Genomic DNA, 18,941 nt, shown 5'->3' with positions numbered 1-18,941 from the left:
TCTTAAAAATATTTTTATTGTTTATTGCAGCACTGAGTAACGGGAACAGGTAAACGAATTTGGGATCATCGAATACTTTTGTATTACGAAGGAGAAAGCTTGATCACAATGGGAAAAAAGTAAGACGACCATTTATCATAATCAGTAATTGGTTCTGTTGTTATCTCCTGTCAATGCTGCAGTGTTATTGCCCCTGGGCAGTGGAAATTGGTAGACAGGTGGAACTAAACAGGCTGTATGCGGTGCAGCTCTATAAGGTTAATAGTGACTTAAAATTATATCAGGGATATTCATCACATTCTTTTGTTGAAAAATCAGCTATTATTATGATTGCATGCGGTGCTTGATTCTCACTAGTCGTTTCCAAACTGAGATTTTATGGCAATGCATAGCGCAAAACCGGTTAGAAAGGCAGCATGACTTGGGTAAACAAAATTCTTTCGACATGTATCGCAAACTGGCTAGTTGGGCCTGCAAAATGGAATAATTCATTGTCAATTCGTAAACGACCGAACTGGTCTTATGGATTGCTGTCTAGGTAGATTTTGAGTTATCGGCGGTGGTGTTCGTCCTTGTTTCCAATCCGCAGTTGGATGTTTGATCTCGCTTCACTATCAAGCTGAAAGCGTTTTTCTCCGTCCGGTTGTATGACTAAGTATTTATAGCCGGGTATCCTTTGATGAAGTTGATCAGAACTAAAGGCGTCTTATGTATAATAATTCATCCACCACTTCGGCGAAATAACTTAAAACGAAACTACAGGAACAGTTACACGTGACTGTCGGTAACGTGTATTGTAGCGTTTTATTCGAGATTTTTGAGATAATAAATGGATCAACTTTTCGTCATCCAAGCTCACAATGAATACTTTCTCCGTTTTGTTGTCTCAGTCTATTGATTTTCTTGGTAAGGTGGAACGAGTGGAAGTTAGAAATGTATCAGCATCAGTTGTAAACTTCTAGCCATATGCTGCGGTACGTTGTGTTGAAAGGTGCGGCTGATTTTGTTTGACTGATGCACTGATAAAATGCAGTGTGATTATAACGTAAACGGCACGTGGCTGGCAGTGAAAAGTATGCCGTAAATGGTCCCTGTGCATCTGTGCTAGTATGTATTATCTCATTAATTACTTCACTAGTCAGCCGCGCTTAATTTTAAGTTTTACGTAACTTTATAAGTGCCAAGTTGCCAACGTGATTGTGTCCGAATGAAAATCTCGTGCTCTCGGTTGGAGGTCTTTGAACATTCATTTTATTGAGTAGCCAATGCAAATGGCTATAATAATATCATTTTTGGAAGATCTAAGAAACTTCATCCCACGATTTCCTTGTCGGATTCCGGCAAGGCACTCATAGCATATGTCGCGTATAAGCGTTACACTACTGAATGATATCGATAAAGAACGGGCGTCGAACTACTGTAGTTTGCCATTAGTGAATTCTCTAAAATGTAATGCCCGGCAACAATTTATATTTGTCGTTTGTCGGCGAAATATCGATTTTTGTAGGACATTATTGATCCATAGTTTGCCAATGGTCGGTAATGGCGCCGCAAACTGTTGCTAGTGGTGATAATTGTCTCATTCTCAAGCGCTTGATATCTCCGTACTGCAGAACGTTAGAGCAGTGTTGCGGTACCGTTGTGTAATGTGTGATATACGAAGATAACGCGTCTTATCATCGGCGCTTCCTTCCAGATATTTTATAGCTGAAATTCGAAAGCTAAAATAAATAGCCGATTGTTTCACTTCGCGGCCGCGCTAATATTTTGGCCGCAGATCTGAATCTGAATTTGTTTAAAAAACTTTATGGCTTGCTGTGGTTTGCTGTATGCCGAAGATTCAGCTCTATGCTGTTTTATAAACTCTATATTATGAAATGATATTAAATTCAAAGCATCCGTATCGTATAAAAATATAACATAAGAAATGATGTGAAAATATTAAGTTGGTCAATATCTCGTTCGATGTTGAAGTGGTTGAGGCGGTTCGGCAGCTTCGGCTAGGTTTACTGGAGTGGATAGCACGAAATATAACGAGTACGTTACCAGCTTACCGTTGAGTTTATTGTCCGATAGCGGTGCTCGTGTGTTGTGATGTCGTACGCAAACTTGACGGGACGTACTGCTTACTGTCGGTATTTTGCTCGAATAGTTTTAGGGTTCCGTCGGGAAATGCTTGTTATTTTACTTGTATTTTGTTGTTTTCGATTTTGAGTGGATGAACTGGCGATTTACCGTGCTGGCCGGTGAAGGCTGCCGAAAAGTCGGCTTGTGCAGCAGTGAAATTAAGTACTAAAACAGTATTGAAATTAGTAATGGTTGCTGTAAGCTTTCTTCGAGGAGCTAGTGCTGATTGCGAGAAACGATTGCGGTTGATTACTAACGTATTGCGTACATATTGTATTATACAATGAGGTTTACAAGATGGATGAAATGATGCGTATTGTCAGAAAATAAAAGATCAGAATGATGGCGGTGCTTCCTGTCAGTTCCCGTGTTCTGTACAGCGAGCATAGGGTGTCGTAAGACTCGTAACATCATAGTCACCATATCCGCCTGGGTGAACCCGGCCATGTTTAAGGCACGGCCGTTCTCACGGTCCACAATCGTGTGGTGACCTATAAACTTTGCTATTTGAACGCTACGTCTGATAATGAATCTTGCGAATAATGTTAGGATCACAACCGACCTAAACACAACCTGAAATAAATGTGCAGAATAGAACGAACGTTGGGCGAAAGAGTTGCTGAGGTTAATACGTAGCCTTCTGCACTTCGTGTCGAAATTTTCTGGACAGTGTCTGATTTCCCGTTGTGTTCGTATTGACATAATCGTTGATAAATTATCGACTATTTCTAAACGATACTCTTTCTATTTTCAGTGTTATGAAGTTTTTTTTCTAACTGTATCGATTATTCCGAACATCCGGTCATTTTATGTCCATTAACGCATAGACTGAATATTTTGATTGCATTTCTGGATTACTGGGACAGATGATGGCTATTTTTCAAATGACGCACTCATTCAGGTTGACAGTAAGATTAAAATTGTGACTATTCTTAGGTCGCAGCGGCTGCTGCGCAGAAGTTACGGATGGGTCTGAGAATAGCTGGGGCCTCTTGGTGATTTATTTTCGATGAGGGAATCAGGTCGTGGATGCGTTAGCAGATAATTATTTGACGATTTGGCCAAGAACTGCATCTGAGAGTCGTATCGTTAAAAGCATATGAGCCACTTACGGTGTCCGTATGTGTACAAGTGTGAGTGCGTGTGTGCAGTGTCGCGATGGATAACCGATTCAGTTTCTGTATATGTTGTCTACATATGTATAACGGTGAAGTTTTTCAGTTAGTTAGAGCTCTCGGCATTAACTATCGGTGGCCCACACGACGGTTAAATGTGGATCTCTCTGTGCTGTGAAGTACTTACGGCGACGACGGCGCTCGGGTTATACAAAATGCTGATGATAGCGACCGCATTGCGTGTTACTAGCAACGAGACATGAAACTGTCTGGTGTGTCGTCCGTGCCGGATGCTGATAGTGATACTGCACGGATGATGCCGGATCTGTGAATTTATCTCTCTGCACACATACGCAGTGAAATGCTGCTGCGATGTGTTTCCGCTCGTTTCGTGTACAGCCGCCGTCATTGCTTTGCGATTTGTACACCGTTATAAGTTGATTGCGCTGTGAATCGCGCAAGGACAGGGTGCAGTCGCGAGAGTGGCTACAATATTTAATACGGCTCGTTTCGTAAATATGAGCGAAGTGGTACGGCAAGTGAATGCTGCTAGCCAGACGATTTGACTTGTTAACTTATTGCATGAGTATCCGATTCTCAAATCTGCACTTGGGTGTTGTACGGTGATGTATACTGAGCTAGGAACTTGATGTAATTCAAGTTTTCTCCTCCCTGATGGTATGCATGTAGCACTCGCTGGCGCGTTGCTGTATACAGTGTCTAGTCTGCATGATATGAATGTCATATGCTGTGAGCCTGATCGAGCAATGTCTGCTGCAGGCCACTCACTCGATCGCGTTCCATATTTGTTGCGGTGCTGGGTGTCGATGTGTATAACGTGTGTGTGTTGTACGTAGCAAAATTTTTGCTCTGTAGTTTATCGTACCATTTTCCTCCATCAGACGAGACTGCGGAAATTACATACGGTTTTTTCTAGGTAGCGAAGATATATCCTTGTCTCTGCGACGAAGATATCACATCCGTGGTGATCATGATGCGTTTAGCCCGAAATCGGCGCGCGCTTTATTTGCGGGATTCCGTTGCGATTCTCACTTGGACGGATGTTTATAGGAATAACAAGACATGCTGTGGCTGGCTGGTCGTCGTCTGTGCTCTGATGCAAAACTGGTTTTCATAGTGGTCTGACAGAAAGAAATAATTGTTTCTGAGATCATTGTGAAAGCTGATTTTGATCGAGCATAATTATCATAATGGTCAAGTGAGTTGTTGGAGTATTGATCTGGAGAAGCGGTCAGGACAGGAGGAGGAAAGTGGAGATGCCTTGTTGATCGTCCATTGCATCGGTGGCATTATTGTCAGAGAGGATCCGGTTGGCTGGTTAACTTTTGCCTGCCGCGCTGCATTAAGTCGGCGCGGCACAACAGTAGCGGCTACAGCAGGAGGGCGTTTAGCCTGTGAACGTTCAGTTGACGGAAGTCGTCGTCGGATGAGCGACCGGTGTGGTGCGTTGTCGTCCGATGGTAGCCTGAATGCTGTAGGAGGTCAACAGATTATCGATTTGGATCGAAGTAAGTGCACGTTATTGTCTGCAGTAGGTGGTTTTCACGATGTCGATGGGTGACTTGCAGTTGGCCGCAGTTGTTCAGGTCAAACCGTGTGCTGGGTATGCTGGCAATGGCATCCAGTATGATTATGGTCTGTTGTGTCTAGCAAAAAAAAGCCACCAAATACCGGTATGGCGCTCACACGGGGTTTCGATAATCCGGCATTGCCGTAAAAATGCAAATGATACATCGACGCCAGACCTTGCTTAAATGTTGATGTTTGTTTAACACTCCTCATTGGCAGGAGTGTGTAATGGTCCTGCCAATGCGAATTCGGTGCAAGAAAATTGTGATTTTTTAAGATAACTGTAGGCTCAGTGTCACTCAAGCAATGGACTAACCCTGTGTTCCATGTACGCGTGTAATCTTAATAGTTAATATACTATGCATAATGGCTATCATAATGCCCATAAAATATTAGTAAATCGTTATGAATTTTACTACCGGCTTCTTGGGGTTACGTATTTTTCGAGATAATGATGGTTAGAAACCGGCAAGTTAACCAATTAGCACGGTTCCATTCTGATGATGGTGGGTTTTAGGCGCGCGTTATCGGACGGAAAGGCTACTTCGCCAGGCCTAGTATATTCCTGAAATGGGCTTTCCGCCATCGTGTATGTGCTTAGTACGGCACTAACGATAAATGTGTGGTAGTGACTGTGTATATAATAATCACATCTACGGCACTGTCTGGTGTGGTACGTATGGAAAATTTATTTAGAGCTTCGAAAAGTAAATGCTGATGCAGCACATTAAACTTTGAACTACTATGTCCTCCGACATAGAGCGGGAACATTTTACAGACAAACGATTCTCGGGGTCGTGACCTCGTCGGATGGCGTCTGTGACTACTGCTCCATTTTCCTCCGTCTTTTTACTACATACATATATGAAATTTTAATAGTGGGTGAATACTTAACTTACGTGTATAAAAATAATACGATTTTCCTTATGCATACTTACTATTGCCCACCGTGAAATTTCAACAATTGTTGCCGATGGTGAAATGATAAGTAGTAGCTTGATATCCCAATAATTTGATATGGTAGTAGTAAGTATACGTACAATATTTTTACTTGTTAATTTAAGGCTTCCAAGGGTATCAGTAAACCAATCGCTAAATTTTCATATAGCGAGATTTGAATATCACGAATAACCTAATGCTGTTTTTATCATGGATGTTTTACAGTGTTATTGATTTTAAAAATTAGTGTATGCAGTGTGCGCGGCAAACGGTGGATTGTAATACAGACTCAGCAAATAATATACTATGTACTTTTGTGATAATGAAATTTTAACAAGCATATTTTTAATTTCTTTTCTTTCCCTCAATTCAATAACTAGTTTTCGATAAAGAAATTGTTAACGTAACCTAGTCTTACTGCACTCTACTCGTAGTTATCGTACTAAATAATGTCATAAAACAACTGTATTCGCAATTTATTGGACCGTCTTGACTTTCATATTGTAGCAAGTTGCCATTATTGTTATCACAAATTTAGAATGCGGACTCAATACTATTGGCGAAACCAAGATTCTAAACAAATTTTAATGAAAAATAGCTTGGTTTCGAAAACGTTTTTCTTCAGTTTTGCGTGCTTAACTCGATGTTCAAACTGACAGCTTAGTCTGCCCAGATACCGTATAATATTTCCTTCGTGACTTCATATAAATCTAGCAAAATATACGAATGAATGAGTATCATTCAAAATGTTTGCAAAAGTTCGAATAGTTGCGGCAGTATGTGGCCGCATTTCTCGCCTGTCTATTTCGAAATAAGATCTTTGACCATCTAAAAATTCAGTAATCACTCGCTCAAGGCGAATGATTCTAGCATCCACGGAACGCGCGCAGCCGACAACCAATCAGTTTTTGACAGTGTATAGATCCAAATACACCCAATAGGCAGGCATATACCGAAGATGATTTAATACCGATCGTCAGTTATTACTGGTTGTAATTAATGAAGCAATGATTTGCGATATCAACCAGTCGGCGACGCGCAATAAACTCGTTCATCTTTTTACTCTCCTTACTAAAAATATTTGCTTACCGAAACACTGGACTCTGAATATTTTGGCACGTATTAATGGTGCTAATGGTACGAATATTTTTGCACCACATTTTGTAGTAGTCCAGCGGTAATTTGTGCAAACCATTCATTATGTTTTGCTCTCTTACGCAAAGTGCGCATCCTTCCCGTCCGAACACATTTTTACCGGAATTTTACTTCGCTATCATCACTCTTATTTTCCCGGGTATCTATATACAGTATACGTGTCAAAGACGATTTTTTAACCATTAAATTCATATGCAGTCTATTTGTGCTCTTAATATCGTGCAAACAGTTTCCGTTTCAAAACTTGGGTTACAGATATGTATATGGAGGTACAATACATATACGCTTTGTAACGTGTACGGCACAGTCGCACAGACTATTTAAAAAAAAAAACAACGGAAAGTAGTCCTCAGATGAAATGCATGTAAGCGACTTATTATGGTAAACGCTAGTGGACAGGGCGGAAACTTAATTTATTAACAGTTTCAACACAGACACGAATTATTATTATTAATAAAAATTACATGCTATCATTATGGCATATTCTGTAGAAACACAGTCAGAAGCGTAATCATTGCCAGAAGCCAGAAGGAAACATCATCCTAAGGATTTCTAGCCATTTCACCGTTTAAAACTGACGGCGTACTGAGGTCAACATCCCCCACCAGAAAATCACGAAATGACCATCGTGAAAAACTTAATTAGGCTATTTAATGGAGAATTTGTCCACTATGCCACCGAATCGGAAATTTAACGATCGCGATTGGTGTGCTACATAAACCGCGCAAGACATCGCAGTGTATTTGCGAGGTGTAACCATAAAACGGATCCTCTTGAAACAGCAGCGCTATGCAGTGCGTAAAGCCCAAACGACGCACGCAGTTGCTTGCTCATCTTCCAATATTCGTCTGCAGTATCTTTCTTTTACTGCTCGCGTGCTCGTTTGGCTGCGGAAGTTTGCCCATTCATAGTGTCTCTCCTATGCTGACCATTTCTGTCATCACGATGACCACCACGATTTTGAGATCGTTGTTCTGGAACAGCGTTCGAAGTCTCCGGCCTTCTCGCGTGGGAAACGTTGTCATCTTCTTTTTGGAAAGCAAAAGCCACATACATTGACGCTACTTCCCATTCGGACCGGCTGAGACAACCCTATAACACCGGACTCTGTGAACCAGCAAAATTTAACCGTTACCAAATCTTATTTCCTTTAAAACGATGGCGCTATTTGTTACACTGCTCAGTGACGCTGTATGCAAATTTTAGAAAACTGCGTACTATTAATGCTTTCTGCCAGTTACCTGTTACCATCAGTGCTCGTGTCAAATGGAACACGTACTTACATAAGAAGGCAGGAAGCAAAGACAAGCAGGTCAAATTTCAGAACAGCATCTGCACCTTTACGCAATCTTATTGTTAGTAATGGCGTATTTAATTCTACGGGAATCCAGAAAGGAATGCAGCCAAATTTTAATGAAACTTCAGAACGATTTACGTCTGCAGAGTGTCAAAGAACAGCGAAGTTAAATAACGTATACAATGATACTGTACTAGCTACGGTACGAGTACTACGTAATACTGTGTACAGTGTTATTACCAGAAAGATGATATTATTATTAAAGGTGGGACGCAAAGGCACTAACCGTACTTTAAAATAATACATACTTTAGATACGCACACTTATCACCTTAACATGTTATTTCTTTGTGAAGGCGGAAGTAAAAAAATTTAAGCGAATTTTTATCCAATGATTTATTTATTTTTTTCTATCTCTGATTCGCAGTTGCGGTAGATGAAATTTTTCTTTTCGGTTAATGTGGTTAATGTTGTGGATTTCTTCTTGCAGAATACATGCATTACGTACAACTTGTTTCGCTCGTTGACTGGCCAGGACTTCCTGTGCTTCTTCGTACTCGCCTTCGTCAACAGACGCAACCAGGTGATCCGACGGATACGTCTGCAAGCAGCAAAATCAGAAATTACTAATAAATGTAACAACAAAAAGATCAACCGAGATTTAATTATCAACATTACAACGATTTTATAATATCCTATTCATAACTCACCAGAACACATTTTTCGGGTCAAAATTTAAATTCTGTAAAAAGGTGCTATGCCACCGCAAACGCGTACAGTTGCATATGCGTTTTGACAACAAAAACGGTCTAATTCTAGTACGAGTATTACACTGTACCAGCATGCGGTTCCATGGTTTATTTCATTTTCTGTTTCGCTACGCTTATCAACCGTTACTGCAGATGCAATAACTCTGTCAATAAATTACAGTTGTGCTCTACCTTACAACAAAAGAAGATATCTGTATTTTGATCCAAAAACTATGCTCTCGTTTAGCTCAATATTTACCTCCAACGCATCCATGCGCTCCAGCAGTCTTTCGTAAAAAGGCACCGCCGCAAATTCCTCAAAGAATTTGGAAAATGTATAGCAGTACAGCAGTTTCATCCCGATTTTCTTGGCCATGTCTACCAGTAAGGGGAAGTTAACCAAAAACTCCGGGCAATCAACATGACCATCCAAAAAGAAATGGTACCGGGCCCCGAAAAGCGGCTGGCGTTCTTTGGAATCAAAAGTCACGGAGAAAATTTCGTTACCGAAACCATTCACTTCCGACTGTTGCAGCCGCTTCCTAAAACAGAATTACTGCTGCATAAAACGAAGCACATCTCACAACTATTCCACCAAAAAAGAGTTCCATTTTAATTTACGATCAAGCAATCTGCATATAAGCATCTGTAACTCGTAAGAATAAAGCACAAATACAACAAAGCTGCAATCAATGGGGGAAAAGCTTTAGGAACATAATCCAGATCTTAAAATGATTACAGAGCGAATCAAACAGTAATACCAGTATACAGTACTGTTCGAACAGTAATGAACACTTTTAACTGGCAATTCACTATGATATATCACTATGATATCATCCAAACAGTCCAGCTCTACATTATCTGCACAGTTTATCACTTGAGCCGAACATAAAGAAACGACTCTGTACATTGGCGTACCAAAGAAACAACGTAAGATACTAATATTGAGAAAAATAAAGAAATCATAATTCCTATTAGAAGTTTCACCAGAGCCATATATTATGATACAAGCAGCTGTTTGGTATTACGGTCCGATGGCAAGATTGGCAACTTACATGATTTCGTACGAATCCGGAATTGTTCCAATGTAGATGCCGCCTGGACGCAGTCGCTCGCAGGCATTCCGCAGCATCCTCTCGGCCCGCTCATGCGTCTCGAAGGAGTAATGGAAGGAAAACTGGCAACTGACCAGGTCGAACATCTGATCAGGCCGATTGTAGTGCTCCCATAACTTGGCCTGCGCACAGTCGGCCACAACGAACTCGGCGTCGAACTTCCAGCGATTCCGCGGATTACGATGCATTTCTTCGTAGCGTTCACGGCACTGGTCGACGGATGTGCCAGCCATGTCGGCGCAGACCAGGTAGTTAATCCGGCCGATCTGCCACTTCTTCAGATCACCCCCTTTGCCGCAGCACAGATCCAGCACCGCGATGCGCCGTCGGTCGTTTCCGCGGCGCAGCAAGTTCAGCGACTCGTTTATGCAGACGCTCTTCACCCAGTTGTTGAAGCTGCGCAGATGATAGATTCGGCTTTGTTTCCGCTCTTCCAGCCCGCGCTGCTCCAGCCTGTTGTAGTGCGCCTCCACAGTGGATTTCAATCCTGACGTCGACATGGTAGAAAAACCTGCACGAACAATCAGATCATTAGCTGCGGCGGCAGGTATGACACATCCAACCCAAATGCTTAAAATACTACCGTTTCGGTACGGACCTATTAAAAATAAGATCAATCGGATTCTATCCAGATAACAACTCTGATTGTTGGAGTAACCAGGGAACTTTTGAGGAAACTGAGGGCGAAAGAATTCACACAATTTGCTGTTTACAACGTTAAGTGTTGATATTAATTTCCTGAAATGTGACAATTCAAACCGTAAAATCCCAACACATAATAATTATTATTAAACTTCGTGCTTACAATCTGCTAAACGCTCATCTCGTAATCAACAAAAACTGAAAACTCTCGGAGGTTTACACGAGTACATGTGCAATGTGCATGCATACAGTATGCAGCATACTGTAATTATTTTCAAGATCTGGAGCTGGACGGCGTCACGGCAGTGGACGCTTTGCATAGCTGGATGTACGCCGAAGCTACCGCCTGGAGTAGTCGAGTTACTTAAGGTGTTTTTCCGCATTTCCTCGTTTAGGTCAACAAAAACTAAGAACCAAAACCCTATCTAGTGTTCTTGGACAAACACAGTCGTATTTAAAGATTGCTTTATTCGCTAGTTTTTTTCTAAATGCAGCCTAAGACTCTACGAGCACAGGGGAAACTTATTTCTCAAAATAAGAGACTGATATGTGGCTATGTGCTGTTCTTGTAGGTTAGTATGTTCCGCAAGGAAGAACGGAAGCCGGAGCGATATGCAACTGCGAGTTCATCAGACCTTCCATTGCTTTTGAAAATATGTAACAGAAACACGCTTTACCATCCAGTGGATGGTAAAGCGTGTTCCTGTTATTTATTTTTAAAAAGATGGATGGATGTGTAGATAGCGGGGTGGATGGCATCCACACTTCTATGTTTCAGGATAACCCATATTTGCCAGTGCCTCGCAATTTTTGCTCGATCGATCGGCACTTCCATTTTTATACGTAATAGACTTGTATCTGTATAAATCCAGGTAGCATTTCTTAATTTTTATTTATTAACAAAATACGATTAGTTCACGATTATCTTTTTTTATTTCTCAACATTAACACAATACTTTTCTTCACACAGTTTGGATCAATCCAAAAATAAATCGGCATCAGCTGGCATATTCAACGCGCTACATAATAACCGTGAAAGATCTTCCACAAGCGCAACATCTAATGAAGAATTAGATTTCTTTTTTAATTTAGAAACAAATGATGACAACTTCGGTAATTGCGGATGGTGGGGCTCTTTGCCAAACCCAGTTAACTGCATATAGTGGCACAGCAATCTGACGACAGCGGAAACATTTTCCCATCCGAAATGGCTATCCGCTGTACCCATGTCCAGTGTGTTCAGAAGAAGCAGACGAAGAACAAATATCAAGATCACTTCCAGAATTTTGACATGCTTCACAAAATCTTCTCCAATTTTGAGCAGTGGATGAAGTAACAGCAAGCCGTGCGACCGGAAGTAGGCACGATTGACTGGTCTTGCAAACAACGTGTCTCCCATGCAATTTGCGGCGCAGTGCAACAAACTTATTAACGGCTCCTCGTCTCCGCTCAGGGCGTGTGTTAACCAAGAAAATAAACCGAACTGTTTAATCAATGCCCGTCCTACGTACGGTACCGCGGAAACGGCTTCCAACACTTCAGCCACCTGCTGGTTTTGCGCTTTATTCGATAGCGGCGATCCGTACATTGCCAAGACAGCTTCGAACACATGGGAATGGCGACAGATCTCGAAATCACGGTACTGTCGCACTCCGTGTTTAATTATATCCAAAACAAATTTCCGGTCTTTCATATGGCTGAGCTCACTGCTTTCAAATAACTTCAGAAACTCCGGCACGCTTTCCAAGTTGAAATCAGGCTTAACCAGGAAAAACTCCATGATCATCTGACGATTATGATTCTGATCCTCAAAGAAACTAACAAAAAATCGAGTCAAGAGGACGGTCCACAGATGTGGCCACGGTTTTCCACTTCGACTCGCACGCCGTATTTGCGACAGAACACACAACAGCTGCTCTTTCAATCTGAAACCGAGTTCCTGAACTTGTTCTTCTAATCTGCACAAACAAAAGCCAGCCGCATCTCGCATGGCCTGGTCCAAGCTACCTAAAGCCGCGACCACCACACCCAAACAACCGGATTCGACAAAATGAATAATGTTGAATTTCGGTCTGGGCAACAGCATCCCAAAATTGGTAAGTAGGTATCGGGGATCGTAGATCCGGGAATCTATAACAGGCGCCGTGGTGCTACCAAGGCACAGTTGAATGGGGAAATGTAACGCCGTTAAAACGAGCATGCTACGATCGAGGTTGTCAACAAATTCTCGCAGGGTCGTATGGGGTAATGCAACTCCTTGCCCCATACGTACCTGCTGTTGCCGCTGCGCCAGTTTGCCAAATAACGCGAATACTTCCTTATTAGCAACATCTGCTGATGCCTCAGCTATAGTCAGAGCTTTGTAGATATTCTGGTCGGACAGGGACAGCGTCGCTCCATAGGCATTCAATAGAAGATCCAGAAATGGCCCACGTACGCCTTGCCGATTCGTGTAAGATATTTCTAATAGAAATTCCGTCAATTCATTGCGCAAGACGGTAGCGGCCAGATGCGCTGCCATCCGTTCCTTTTGCTTTTGGATTGCTGGGTCATTAATGTCAACGGCAACTTCCTTCACCTGGGATCTAACGGAACTCTCCGCAATCATTAACAGCTGCTGCATATCTTGTTTTATCGCTGCTCTGTTTTCAACCGGTTCTGGATGATTCGGCACCGACGTGTCCAGGATTATCGCGTACAGTTCCAGAAATCGAGACAAGTTCTGCCCCAAGACCTTGGCGTCTGATAAGTAAGCGGTAACAATCTGATCATCCACAAATTTATCCGGTAAAAGCTTTAAAAATTCGGATTTGTCTTTAGCTGGCAGAATAAGCATGATCTTGTATGCCCGAACCAAGGCTTTTTCTAAAAAACTGGTAAAGGCTTCGGAGACACTGGAATGCACTGTGGACGCAAAAACTTCTCGCTGAAAATCCTTATCCATCCATGGCGGCAAAACCAACATCATGGACGGTTGAACGACCGATTTCGCTGGAATACTTCCAAGTCGCGATACAACATCGAAACCGTCGTATACCTCGCTCAACCAGTTTATCATCAGGAACCAGTTGTCGGAATTGCGAGGCATAAATGCCGGTTTCCAGCTGACCAGCAAGTGAACGACCTGATCCGGGGCAGCAAGCAGCACCGCTCGCATTAGGCTGCGATGATACACCGAAGTGGGCACCAGCGTGCGCATAACTTCCGTCAGAATGTGGTTGGCATTTTTCGATGAATTTCCCAAAAGTGGATCCTGCAGATGAAAATATTTCCACTAATTCATATTCAACCGATCAAATTAAGACGACGTTTGACAAACTAGTTGAAAAGTTGGCTCTGGTTATAAATTCCCTCAAGGAATTTGGTACAGTACTGTGTTAGGCTGTTAGCAAATCAGAGATAAATATTCAAATTTCTATCTATGAGTTACAATTTCATATTAATTTTAATGGGGCATATTTGATATTATTATGCTGTGATATTGCTATATTATTTCAGAGGACTTGAGTGTTACCAAGTACAAAAGCAGTCACAAATTACAATCCGTTTCGTTGCCATAATTACCTGGAAAACGATGCCAAATTTTGTTGAGGTACAGACAACAAGCAAGAACTGCATCATAGCATCTCGAACACTGTCTCGAGCATCCACCGTCGAAGCCGGCACGACTTCGTTCTCGTTAAACTCTTTCTCACTTTTTCGATGGCCATTCCATGCCAGCACTTTCAACAGCTGTCGCAGTGTCGTCTGATTGAATAACTGGATTTTCATCGTCTTAGATATGGATGAATTCTTCACAACCTTGTCCAGCAAAGTGGAGAGCAAAAGTTGTACAATTTCCGGTCGATCAACAATCATCCCGGGAAAGACTGCTGCAATCACGTTTTTCGCTTGCGCCAGGTGGCGAATGGCGAAGTTATCGCCAAACATCATTATGGCCACTAAGAGATGCACCGTTAGCGCTCGAACATCCTGCGGATCAACCGTATTTCTCCGTGACACCAACGCCGAAAAACTGCAGGCTGAAAAACTGAAATGCGTCGCCAGAAGCTTCACGGTGCGGTTTCCTAATGTGCACACTAAAACGACAAAATACGATATATAGAGACAAAACAAAAAATTGCCCACAAGGCTATACTTACAACTAATGAGCAATTTTAAAGCGGACTTGATTTGGTTGGACTTGTTCGTGGTTTTGAGCATGTAGTAAAACGTTCTGACGTGCTTAGTCAGCAACTGCTCCGCCATCTCCAGAGCGAAGCTTTCCAGGGCATCCAGCTCTGATACAATGGTCAGGACGATGCGCTCCAGAATTGTAAATATCAGGGCAATGTCGGGAGCCTTCAGTTTCGTCGCTGCTGCAAGCAACGACGTTACTTCCGTTCCTGAGGTTCGCCGGCAGAGAACTCCGACCAAATCCTTGCCATCTTTCTCCAGGGCTTCGCTAAACAGCTGAAGGGATGAAAACGGTGTGCCAGGCGTTCGTATAGCTTCTAGGAAGTCAATGACGAGCTTTTCAGATGGACGCGAAAACTGGGTAGGAAACTTCGAGACCGATGGAGCAGATTGTCGAGATCTTTGTTGTTGCCCGTGCAGGCCGTGCTGGTAATGGATAGCACCCGTGCCGCTACGCGAGCTCCCATGGCGCATTTGTTGGTGGGTTCGCTTTTTCGAATGCATGAAGGGAAAAGAATTCTAAACAAAAAAAGGCAAAAACTATTCAAGCCATTTCTATTCAAAGTTTCAAAAAATTATTTGAAAATCTCGAAATATTTCGTACTAGGTAAGTCGTAAGTATGAACAAAAATGCTGAAAAGTTATGTGAACTCTATTGCTGACCTAATCAATTCCCTGTATGCTGTACATGAAGCATTGGTAACCCAGTTCTGCAAGCAACCATTCTCACAGGTTCAAAGCAGTCCAGAAAATGGCATTTGTCCAGACTTCAGAAATTTTCCGTCAGGCCTGCACACTGTTGCAGGACCTATACACTATAATAAAAACAGAAAGTGAGACTTTCTGTATAAGAGTGTATACGGCTTGTTTCTTGCACGGTCTATGGGGAAATCTGTAACCAAAATGTTACACCCCTGTGATTGGCACAAGTTAGGGGTGTGGTTTACGGTATGCCAGTTAATACGGGCATACTGCATAGTCAGCATAGCTGTCGCTAGAATGTGGTTGGGCTAATAGCCTAATAATTATAGAAGTATTCCATGTGGTTTGTATCCAGTTCCCGTTTATCCCGATTATTTCCCTTTCCCATCCAGGCCTGACGGAGCTATTTCCGTAGGAAATGTCACTTTAGTGTTTTTACTTCAGTTGTATATGCAGACCAAGTGTCTTTTCATTTCTCAATTTTTTGCAATATCTCTTATGTAATTGCGAATTTTTTAGAACGCTGCGCAAGAACGATGGAGAGAGCATATGTTTCAGTTTTTCCATTGGCTTATGCTATGTTACTGTGTAATGGATAGTGCTGAAGCGAGGAATCACGTTAATGTGTTTTGCGTTCTTGTAATCTTGTTGTGGAAAAACGTGTTTCGTGTTGGATGTTAAGGAAACAGTAGCAGGCTTGTAAGGTTCAACCAAAGATTATTGTGATTCGTATAAGGTACGTGCAGCTCTAAGCCTGTTTACATATTTGAAGCCAAACAGAAACTCACAAAGAACACATCTGGGATTGCAGGTATTTCACATAGCTGAAGCTCATCCCTCTTCCATTTCCAAAGAGTTCTCAGTTCTGCTGTCATTTGAAACCTGACTGGTACGTGTTTAGTAACTAATCTTACTTTCTCTTTAATATGGAAATGCAAGCATTTTTATAAGCGTGATGTATCATGCACATAACTATAAGCATGCATAAATTTTATAGTTTATTAATTCGACTCGCATTTTTTGAACTATAAAATAATAAACAGTAATATTTCGACTCGCATTTTTTGAACTATAAAATAATAAACAGTAATAATATTACTGTTTATTATTTTATAGTTCAAAAAATGCCATTACGTAATGACTTGTAAATACTTACTTGAATAATTGAATTGCAGGTTTCACTGCTCCCGTTGTTATCAGCTTCCACATCATGGGTGTTCTCATTTCACGGTGGATTTTGGTAGTGTGTATTTCATGGATAATAGTGACAGCATGCAGTGCATATACCCATTCACACAGCGAAGACGAATCGGACAACGAGCAAGAGCACATGTCTGGATCCGGGTCATTTGTCTTGGACAACCCCAGTGATCACGTTATAACACATGGTAAATGTGTTCCCGTAACGATCCCGTTGTGCCAGGACATGGATTACAACGAGACCATCATGCCCAATCTCCTCCGCCACAACACACAAGAAGACGCCGGACTGGAAGCGCATCAGTTCTTCCCGTTGGTCAAAGTGAACTGCAGCGCCAATTTCCAGTTCTTTTTATGCATTCTGTATGCGCCCGTCTGCACCATGATGGATTTTCCCATTCCGCCGTGCCGCGAGCTGTGTGAGTCCGCTCAGCTCGGCTGCGAAAGTCTTATCACCAAGTTTGGATTTTCTTGGCCGGAACAGCTTAGGTGCTCGCAATTTCCGTACTATTCGGAAAGAAAAGAAGACCCGATGTGTGTGCTCGGCAACAAGCGGCTGAAAAAGGCAGATCTTTACAGCGGTCGCACAACGCTAACACCGGTACTGGATGATGATTATTCCTTCGTATGTCCTGAACAGTTAAAAGTCCCCGAGAAGAAAAAGTACGAAGTTTACATTAACAGTAAACTAGAGCCCAGTTGCGCTCTGCCATGCAATATTTTGTCAGAATTCTTCGCAGAGAATGATATCACATCGCTTCGGTACTTCATCGGGGTCGTGGCCATTCTTAACGTGATTGTTTCTCTGGTTTTCATTCTGACAGTGCTGACGGACTGGAAGCGTTTCCAGTATCCTTTGCGGCCGGTATTCTGGCTGGCGCTCTGCTGGTTTACCGTGGCCTTGGTTTATATTGCTGGTTTTTTTATGGGTGATGCAGCATCATGCATCCGGTTTGGGGAATCTGCGGTGACTGCCGACGTCGCGGTTCCTGTTATTACTCAGAGCTACACGGTTACCGGATGCACAATCATGGCGATGATATTGTATTTCTGCTTCTTGGCGTCGTCCATCTGGTGGGTTATTCTAACTGTTACATGGTACCTGTTAACGCACAAACAATGGTGCTACGAAGCCATTCAAGAAAAAGATGGACTGTTCCATGCCGTCACTTGGTCTGTGTCGTCCATTATGGCCATTGTGCTTTTGGTCCTGGGTCACATTGACGGAGACGTGATGAGCGGGGTGTGCTTCCTGGGGCTTTGGGACACATCGGTATTGCGGGGATTTGTTCTGGCACCCCTTCTCCTTTGTATTGCAGTCGGTCTTATATTCTTACTGCATGGCTTTGTATCGCTCCATCGGATTCGGACGGATTACGTTGGACGTAACAACCCTCAAGCCGGGAAGTTGCCACTGGACATTGAGCGCACGAAGATCCTCTCTTTTTCCATTCTGTTTTTATTTCCCATGGCAGTTTTGGTCGGCTGTCTTTTGTATGAATCCCAGTTTATGGATTCATGGCTGGTGACTTGGCATAACAAAGTGTGCAGGAAATATGGATTGAAATGTCCGGAAAATTCACCGGAATTTCAGGATAACACCAGCTGGCCGGAACCGCAGATGTGGGTGTTTTTTGTCAAATACATTGCGATTTTAATCATGCCGATAGCCGTAGCTTGGTGGATGGTCTCTCCGAAAACATATTACAGTTGGACGAAGGTGGCGCGGAAGATTTATAGCCCTGCTTACCAAGAAGCGCCACAACACCAGCGAAATTACAATGTGTACCACTCGTGAGTTCAACGTATGCGAACACTTCATACTTGAATTCGTAGGGTATTTGTTAGAATTTGGCACAAGAAGTCGTCGGTTGTACCAAATTTATGCAAACTTTTCCGATCTCTGGGTTCTTAGTTGGTCAGTCTCTTCGGCGTTTTGTAAATCCAGGTTTTGTACTTGTTTTCTATGCTTTCCTAGGTGAATGCTGTGTCGTTGTTATTTTTACTTTTTTTATGTTTTACTGCTGTTTTATACTTCGGAAATACGGATACAGTGTACTTGTATGAGTAGTTGTGGTTTCTGGCAATGAGTGAAATGGTCGTATTAAAATGTGCACTTTCGACCTATTAATTAT

At 42.3% G+C, this 18,941-nt stretch overlaps 3 protein-coding genes across 4 annotated transcripts; 1 reads left to right on the top strand and 2 right to left on the bottom strand.

Annotated features, from left to right (window-relative positions):
• Positions 1–7,307: 7,307 nt before the first annotated feature.
• On the bottom strand, positions 7,308–10,969 carry LOC129588095 (mRNA cap guanine-N7 methyltransferase-like). The gene is made up of 6 exons (XM_055482158.1): positions 10,892–10,969; positions 10,685–10,763; positions 10,027–10,597; positions 9,231–9,513; positions 8,731–8,823; positions 7,308–8,018 (listed from the first exon to the last, which is right to left on the bottom strand). Exons 3-6 carry the CDS (start codon positions 10,584–10,586, stop codon positions 7,791–7,793), a joined length of 1,164 nt encoding a protein of 387 aa, XP_055338133.1. The 5' UTR covers positions 10,587–10,597; positions 10,685–10,763; positions 10,892–10,969; the 3' UTR covers positions 7,308–7,790.
• A 683-nt stretch (positions 10,970–11,652) lies between these two features.
• On the bottom strand, positions 11,653–16,036 carry LOC129588128 (uncharacterized). The gene is made up of 4 exons (XM_055482215.1): positions 15,568–16,036; positions 14,871–15,423; positions 14,293–14,807; positions 11,653–13,981 (listed from the first exon to the last, which is right to left on the bottom strand). The coding sequence occupies exons 2-4, from the start codon at positions 15,406–15,408 to the stop codon at positions 11,705–11,707; spliced, it is 3,330 nt and encodes a 1,109-aa protein (XP_055338190.1). The 5' UTR covers positions 15,409–15,423; positions 15,568–16,036; the 3' UTR covers positions 11,653–11,704.
• Positions 15,686–18,929, top strand: LOC129588129 (frizzled-7-A-like). 2 transcript variants are annotated; one of them, XM_055482217.1, is made up of 4 exons: positions 15,686–16,017; positions 16,126–16,342; positions 16,418–16,495; positions 16,782–18,929. In XM_055482217.1, exon 4 carries the CDS (start codon positions 16,817–16,819, stop codon positions 18,602–18,604), a length of 1,788 nt encoding a protein of 595 aa, XP_055338192.1. In that variant the 5' UTR covers positions 15,686–16,017; positions 16,126–16,342; positions 16,418–16,495; positions 16,782–16,816; the 3' UTR covers positions 18,605–18,929. The 2 variants fall into 2 exon arrangements, with proteins under 2 accessions (XP_055338192.1, XP_055338191.1); XM_055482216.1 differs by having other exon boundaries at positions 15,697–15,749; positions 15,936–16,342.
• Positions 18,930–18,941: the final 12 nt, after the last annotated feature.

This window comes from Paramacrobiotus metropolitanus, unplaced genomic scaffold (genome assembly GCF_019649055.1).
Source record: "Paramacrobiotus metropolitanus isolate TYO unplaced genomic scaffold, Prichtersi_v1.0 Parri_scaffold0000028, whole genome shotgun sequence".
Taxonomy (NCBI): domain Eukaryota; kingdom Metazoa; phylum Tardigrada; class Eutardigrada; order Parachela; family Macrobiotidae; genus Paramacrobiotus; species Paramacrobiotus metropolitanus.
Note: the sequence above shows the minus strand (reverse complement) of the source record. Positions and strands in the feature narration are given on the sequence as shown.